This window comes from Marmota monax, unplaced genomic scaffold (assembly GCF_021218885.2).
Source record: "Marmota monax isolate L192 unplaced genomic scaffold, Marmota_monax_Labrador192_F-V1.1 WCK01_AAM20220418_F8-fsc00560, whole genome shotgun sequence".
Classification (NCBI taxonomy): Eukaryota; Metazoa; Chordata; class Mammalia; order Rodentia; family Sciuridae; genus Marmota; species Marmota monax.
In genome coordinates this window covers 33,626-42,117 of record NW_026694225.1, presented here as the reverse complement: position 1 = coordinate 42,117, position 8,492 = coordinate 33,626, and the positions used below count along the sequence as shown (strand labels likewise).

The 8,492-nt window shown below is 34.0% G+C and overlaps 1 protein-coding gene across 1 annotated transcript; it reads right to left on the bottom strand.

Annotated features, from left to right (window-relative positions):
* Positions 1–4,316: 4,316 nt before the first annotated feature.
* Positions 4,317–5,255, bottom strand: LOC124108147 (olfactory receptor 6C2-like). Its single transcript, XM_046466477.1, has one exon. It carries the CDS (start codon positions 5,253–5,255, stop codon positions 4,317–4,319), a length of 939 nt encoding a protein of 312 aa, XP_046322433.1.
* Positions 5,256–8,492: the final 3,237 nt, after the last annotated feature.

Sequence of the window (8,492 nt, the reverse complement as noted above, 5' to 3'; positions counted from 1 at the left end):
TACAATTTATTGAAATAACAAGAGAATATAATGAAACTTTGGTCAAAAATAAATTTGATCCATCTAGTTTAAGAATTAGTAGCTAATATATAATTATTTATGTACTTAAGCTGGCTAGAATTTTGAAACTATTTCTTTCTGAATTTAACTTTGTGTTCTTCAATAAGAAAACTGTATCATGTTAGAAATATAAAAATCAAAATTGATTTTCTTTAAAATCATATTAAAATAAAATATATGAGTATCTTTGGTTGTATAATATCATGTAAAATATTTTTAATTAAACTGGACTTCTTAAGTAATTTTTAAAATATGTTTTGTTTTGCTTAAAAGCCACTCTCTTTAAAAATCTGAGACAAACAAAAATTTGCATTATTATTAAGAGTTCTTAGAATGGCATATGGGAAACTTAAAAAAATATATATATATACTCTTTTTAAAAATCATGCACAATATGAAGAAATGGTGAATTAGAGGAACCTCCCCAAGAACATAACAACTCCTTGAAACTGAATTAAAACAACAGTGCTCCAAGATATTTAGGTATTAACTCTATGGGGGAAATGATGCCAGACAACTTAGAGAGCTAGAAACCAGAAATAGCAGTTTCTAGAAAAGAAAGAAAATTAATAACATGAACAGATTGCAGCAGTCCTGGGCACATAGTGTTCAGTGGAGGAAGAGAAGCTCCTCTCCAAGGAGCCAAAAGAAATTCTTTCACTGAGTTTAAGACAAACAGGTAGTGGCGTTCAACAAAATCATAATCTGAGCAGAAAACAAGAGCAGATATGATGAGCTGAGCTGGTTTGGAGGAAAGTTCCAACACTCTACAGTGAAAATGAGAAAGTGGCGACAGCTTAAAGTCTCCATTTGGACTTCGTCAATAGGAGACTAGAAATCTCTGCAGTTTATTCAAATAAGTTTACTTATTTTGACCTCTGTTATTTGTCTTGTTCTTTCACTAAGTAAAGTCAACACTTCTCTCTCACCAATAGGTCATCCAGACATAAAATTAGCAAAGATGCTTACTACCTAAGATGGGTATTACAAATCAATGAACTTAACAGATGTTTATAGAATATTTCATCCCAAAACAGATGCTTACACTTCTTAGGTACTTATGAAACTTTCTCCAAAATAGACCATATGTTGGGTCACAAACAAGTCTTACAAAATGTAAATAAATAAATAAAAATTTAAAAATAAAAAGATATAATCTCTTGAAGCTTATCAGATCATAGGGATCTGAAAGTAGAAGTGAACAGGAAAAAAAATCTTACAGGAACTGCATACACACCTAGAGATTGAGAAATACACTTTTGAATGATGAATGAATCATAAAAACATCAGGAAAAATATTTTTAAAAACATCTTAGGCTCATAAGCACATTACAGGAATAGCAGTGTTCTGAAGAAGAATCCAGGAATTCAGGAGGAAAACAGCCACTTGGACCAAAGAAATAAGGAGGAAAACAGAAGTAATGGTTAGGCAAGGCCTTGAACTTCCAAATTACAGGTCTATAGAGTCACAAAACAAAAGACTTCAAATATGAAACTGTGAATTCTAACTTACAAACTCATAATGGATCTCCAGGTCTCTCTCACACAATGCAAGAAAGATAATGATCTCAAGATAATGAAATACCCCTTTGAGTACAAGTAGACTAACCCTATTGGGGAATTCTGAGAACCAGTGTATAAAATTCATATTTAAGATTTCTTCTAGGGCTGGGGATATAGCTCAGTTGTTAGGGTGCTTGTGTTTAATCCCCAGCACACACACAAAAAAGAATTCTTCTACTCTGGCTTCCCAATGGAGGGGGACTGCAAAAACTAAATGAGATAGGTAACTGTGAATGAAGTCAATTTGGAAGCAGACTGAAACCTCATACTATGCAAGCAAGGAGTCTGGAGACCTGAGTTAGTTGGATACCCAAACTGAGATCTCTGAACAGTGAAGTGTGCTAATTGCAATATCTTATCACAACTTAATAATTCAATTAACTTGTATCACTAGTATGGACTTTTTGTTAATACACATTTTATTGCACAGATGTCAATACCCCCAAAGATCAGCATGTATTCTCTCTAGCAAGATTTGACATGTAATTGTATTTGGTCATGGATCTTCAACCTCTAGTAACCCTACTATTTGAAAAAGTAATGTTTTCAGCATGAGGAGGAAAGAAGTAAAAATGGTTCCATCTAGAAAAATTTAACTGATTTACATCCTTCCTTCTTCCTCAGCAATTTTACATTTAATGAACTTATTTCAGCAAGTCTTTGCTTCTCTCTTCACATACAATTGCTTACAACTCTGGCCCAACTTTCTTTTTTTTTCATAAGTTATTGTTATCAAGGCAATTACCTGGAGAGTTTGGAATCATTTCAACAGACTCTAGAGAAAATTAGCAGCAAAGTTCTGTACTTGTATGTGTAGATAATTTCCCATGATTCCAGCAACCTGGATATCAGAAATCTGTTTTGAAACACAGATGGTAAACAAGCAAAACCTGCTCTTGTTCCTTGCTATTCACAAACACATATGCATACATATTACACCCAGAATTGAATCATAAATAGAAGTTGCCACGATGAATAGGGAGCAAGAAGATAAAGGTACCATGTGGATTGCTATTTGAATATTCTTTCACTAAATAAATCAATAAATTCTTAGAATCAAATGTGAATAGATATATAACATAATGGAGTCTCTGGGACATTTCAAAGGTTGTTTGAAGAGAAAAGTTTATAACTGTGAGTGCCTATATAAAATAAAAACAACAAACACATAAACAAACCTAAAATTCAGAAAGATCCCAAATAAACAATCTCATGATGCATCTCAAACTCCTAGAAATACAAAAACAAAATAATTATAAAACTAATGAAGTAAGGAAATAATAAAGTTCTGAGATAAAATTAATGAAATAGAAAATTTAAAAAGACAATAAAATTTAATAAATATTTGTTTTTATAAAGATAAATAATATTAATAGACCCTTAGCCAAACTAACTAAAAAAGGAGAGATGAGATAAAACAAGAGATGAGAGAAGACATACAATTATAGATGAAAAAGTACAAATCACCACATATATAAGTGGAATCCAGAGTCTCTTTAGTTACTATTTTTGAAAATTTCTGGGATATATTATGATATCTTCTTTTTGAATTGCTCTGTATACATTGTGAAGGGACTTCTTTGTCTCTTCTGATTAATTTTGGCTTGAAGTCTGCTTTGCTGAATATGAGAGCAGCTACTCCTGTTTGTTTTCAGGCGCCTTTTCCAGGGAATATAATTTTCTGTCCTTTTACTTTCAGCCTATGGAAGGCTTTGCCTCAGAAGTGTGTCTTTTGTACACAGCATATAGTTGGGGTTTTCTTTCCTTTTTCTTTCAATGACAAGCACACTGTTGATAGCTTCAAACTCTAACCTCTTTATTTTTTTAGTATTTTAAGCATTATTCCTTTGATCTTAATTTAAATCTGTATTACCATTTTTATTTCCTTATTTATTTCTATTTTGCTCATTATATATCATTGATAACTTTAAAAAATTATATATTTTTGTGTGATTTAACTAGTTTTTCTATTTGTGGGAACTTAGAATTTGGTGTTCCAATTAAGGTTCATGCATCTATTCTGAATTAGTAATGCATAATAAGTGATTTAATGTTTATATTGCTTTAAATTAAGTATATATTTTTAAGTGGTGTTGGTCTGCTATATAAGAAAATAGCAACTAAATCTTACCAAAGATTGTGAAGATAGCCTCAATTCTGATGAATCATAAACTCCTATTGATATTTCCTTTCCCAATATTGTAATAAGCTTGGAATGCCTTATTTGGTTTAATATATTTTAGCATGTCTCTGCAGTTTTGGGATTCTGTTTTTTTTTTTTAATTTTCATTGTTGCATTTATGCTATTCATTTTATAATTCATATTACAGTAAAAAAGTAGCTATCACTATTGTTATATAATTTAACACATAGATAATTTACACATTTTAAAATATTATTTTCTTTCCTTCCCAAGAGCAATATTATTTTCTCCATTTCCCTAAATCAGAAGTGGAGAAAAACTTAATTTATTGGAAATTATATATTTTTTTTTAGTTTCTCACTGAGGGAAAACACAGTGCATGAATTTTATTTGAAGGAATAAAGAGTTTAATAAAAGGGAGATCAGGATGAAATGTTAAATGCCATTGAGAAGGCTAATTTGACTAAAATGTAGACAGAAAACAATGAAGTGAGAAGCAGCAATAAAACGGTCATGGAATGTTTTATTTTCCTTTGATTCATCAAAACTTCTACTTCTTTGAGAGAAACACAATCTTCTTTATGGAGTCATTGAAAGCGAGTTTCACTTGTTTGTTCCTCAAGGTGTAAATGAAAGGGTTCAACAAGGGCGCTACAGAAGTGGTGAGAACTGAAACTCCTTTATTTATGGCCACCTCTTCCTTTGCTGAAGGCTTGATGTAGATGAAGATGCAGCTGCCATAGGTGATGGAAACCACAATCATGTGGGATGAGCAGGTGGAAAAGGCCTTTTTCCTTTGCTGAACAGAGGGGAATCTCAGAATGGTCCTGATGATGTATGTGTAGGACAGAACCACACAGACTAGGGTAATAATGAGGGCAAATACAGCCACAATGATAACCATCTGTTCTAGTACCCATGTGTCTGAGCATGAGATCTTTAGGAGGGGACTTGCATCACAGCTGAAATGATCAATGGCATTAGAATCACAGAATTCAAGCTGGAGACCTACATTTAGGGGTGGGACAATAATCATCAAGCCAGCTACCCAGCAGAAGAGGACTAATAAGGTGCACACTCTGTTGTTCATGATGGTCATATAATGAAGGGGTTTACAGATGGCCACATAGCGATCATAGGACATGGCTGCCAGGAGAAAAAATTCTGTTGCTCCAAAGAGAAAAACAAAAAATATTTGAGTTGCACAAGCATTGTAGGAAACAGTATTGTCTCCAGTTGATAAACTGTACAGGAATCGAGGGATACAGACAGTAGTAAATGAAACTTCTAGTAAGGAAAAGTTTCTGAGGAAGAAGTACATAGGTGTCTTAAGATGGGGATCCACCAATGTGAGGGTGATAATAGTCAGGTTCCCTGTTACACTCAACATGTAGGTGAGCAACAGGAAGATAAAAAGCACAATTTGCAGTTTTGGGTCATCCGTCAGTCCCAGCAGGATGAAAGTGGTTACTGCTGTGTGGTTCCTCATCATAGAACTTTGATATTTACCTAATCCTTGTGTAAAAATCAAGATATTTGAAGAAAAAAACATATTCAAATTCTACAACAAAAAGGTGTGCATATAGAAGATCAGCAAATTAGACTACGTTTATCTTCTCCTTTTACATCGTAATCAATATTTGTACTATTCCAGTAGCCTTACTGAATTTTATGTCTACAAGTAGTGGAGATTTCCTTAAGGGATCATGTTATTGTAAAACAATCCAACTGTTTCTTTGATCTTTTGCTGCCTTCAGAATTTACAAATTAGTTGATTTGTCACATAGGAATCATTATGTGGACTGGATTTCCATTTCTGTGAAATCTCAAGATTATTAGATTGTTAGAGTGGATAGAAAATGTACTCTAAAAACGAGGAATTTGTTCTTTTTCTGTTATATCCTTTGTGGCCACAAAAACAGTGTCTAATACATAACACATGTTCACTAATTTTTGAAGAAATTATTTAATGTACCTTTATATAATTGTAACTTGTATTTCGATGTTTAAAAAAGTAAAGAATGTTTCAGATAATACTCATAACTAAAAGGCTTTTACTGCAATGTCTGTAAGAGAAGAATTGCTATGAAATCCTGATTGTAACTAAGGTAGTTTTTTTTTTAATTTTTTCTTCTTTGTTTAATTTACTTTCCTATCTATATCCCAAAACCATTTCTATCACATGGACACTCGGTGATATAACCAAATGTAATGAGTGATAAAGCCTTTTCATCTTTGTAATATTAATTCTACTCATCTCTTCATATCCATATTAGAATTTTTATTTAGCCATCCAGTTTTCTGTATTTTTCATAAGCAAATTCAGTGGTAGTGTTTCTAGAGGAAAATGCTTGTCATAGATATAAATAAATAAACCTACCTTTTGTAAGGGAAAAATAATGCCATCACAATTCTATGGCCCAGAACAGTCACAGTCTGAAAAACCGTTATTCCACTTTTTTTTGCCTGGCCAGGATTCCTTCTCTTTTCTCCATTCTTCTAGTCTATTGATTCACCTAAAATATTATTAAATTATAAATTTCTTAGGATCCAACAGTTTTGAGGTAAGGAGCACAATAGCAGTGAATTTTTCTTTTGCAGTGAACAGAAACCAGGTACAGGATGAAGAAAAGGCTGAGTGAGGAGGAAAATTCAAGTTGTTTGTTTGTTTGTTTTTAACTTCTCTTTTCTAGTGATTTTGCTATCCCCCAGGAGGTGTACTCATGGCTTACAATCTTCGTTACACTGGAAATCTTGGGGGTTTGAAGTCTACAGTTAAAAAAAATTGACTATTCAGCTTTCTAACAGCTCATATTAAGTTGTAAAATACAATCAGATGTCCTCTATTCTGTACCATTGGTCCACCCTCCTGTTTTGGTACCAGTACCATGCTGTTTTTGTTACTATTGCTCTGTAATATAGTTTTAAGTCTGGTATCGCTATACCGCCTGATTCACACTTCCTGCTTAGAATTGCTTTTGCTATTCTGGGTCTTTTATTTTTCCATATGAATTTCATGATTGCTTTGTCCATTTCTACAAGAAATGCCGTTGGGATTTTGATTGGCATTGCATTAAACCTATAGAGAACTTTTGGTAATATCGCCATTTTGATGATGTTAGTTCTGCCTATCCATGAACAGGGTATATTTTTCCATCTTCTAAGATCTTCTTCTACTTCTCTTTTTAGGGTTTTGTAGTTTTCATTATATAAATCTTTCACCTCTCTTGTTAGGTTGATTCCCAAGTATTTTATTTTTTTTGAGGATATTGTGAATGGAGTGTTTTTCCTCATTTCCGTTTCAGAAGTTTTGTCGCTGATACACAGAGACTAATCCACAAAGCTACAACTATCTTATATTTGATAAAGGAGCTAAAAGCATGCAATGGAGGGAGGATAGCATCTTCAACAAATGGTGCTGGGAAAACTGGAAATCCATATGCAACAAAATGAAACTGAATCCCCTCCTCTCGCCATGCACAAAAGTTAACTCAAAGTGGATCAAGGAGCTAGATATCAAATCAGAGACTCTGCGTCTGATAGAAGAAAAAGTTGGCTCCGATCTACATATTGTAGGGTCGGGCTCCAAATTCCTTAATAGGACACCCATAGCACAAAAGTTGATAACAAAAATCAACAAATGGGACTTACTTAAACTGAAAAGTTTTCTCTCAGCAAGAGAAACAATAAAAGAGGTAAATAGGGAGCCTACATCATGGGAACAAATTTTTACTCCTCACACTTCAGATAGAGCCCTAATATCCAGAGTATACAAAGAACTCAAAAAATTAAACAATAAGAAAACAAATAACCCAATCAACAAATGGGCCAAAGACCTGAACAGACACTTCTCAGAGGAGGACATACAATCAATCAACAAGTACATGAAAAAATGCTCACCATCTCTAGCAGTCAGAGAAATGCAAATCAAAACCACCCTAAGATACCATCTCACTCCAGTAAGATTGGCAGCCATTATGAAGTCAAACAACAACAAGTGCTGGAGAGGATGTGGGGAAAAGGGTACTCTTGTACATTGCTGGTGGGACTGCAAACTGGAGCGGCCAATCTGGAAAACAGTATGGAGACTCCTGGGAAAGCTGGGAATGGAACCACCATTTGACCCAGCTATTGCCCTTCTTGGACTTTTCCCTGAAGACCTTAAAAGAGCGTACTACAGGGATACTGCTACATCGATGTTCATAGCAGCACAATTCACAATTGCTAGACTGTGGAACCAACCCAGATGCCCTTCAATAGATGAATGGATAAAAAAAATGTGGCATTTATACACCATGGAGTATTACGCAGCACTAAAAAATGACAAAATCATAGAATTTGCAGGGAAATGGATGGCACTAGAGCAGATTATGCTTAGTGAAGCTAGCCAATCCCTAAAAAACAAATACCAAATGTCTTCTTTGATATAATGAGAGCAACTAAGAACAGAGCAGGGAGGAAGAGCAGGAAGAAAAGATTAACATTAAACAGATACATGAGGTGGGATGGAAAGGGAGAGAAAAGGGAAATTGCATGGTAATGGAGGGAGACCCTCATTGTTATACAAAATTACATATAAGAGGTTGTGAGGGGAATGGGAAAATAAACAAGGAGAGATATGAATTACAGTGGATGGGGTAGAGAGAGAAGATGGGAGGGGAGGGAGGGGGGATGGTAGAGGATAGGAAAGGTAGCAGAATACAACAGTTACTAATAGGGCATTATG

Bases quoted from the DNA above. Each gene is read 5' to 3' on its own strand.
- LOC124108147 (XM_046466477.1), bottom strand. From the start codon at position 5,255: ATGAGGAACCACACAGCAGTAACCACTTTCATCCTGCTGGGACTGACG.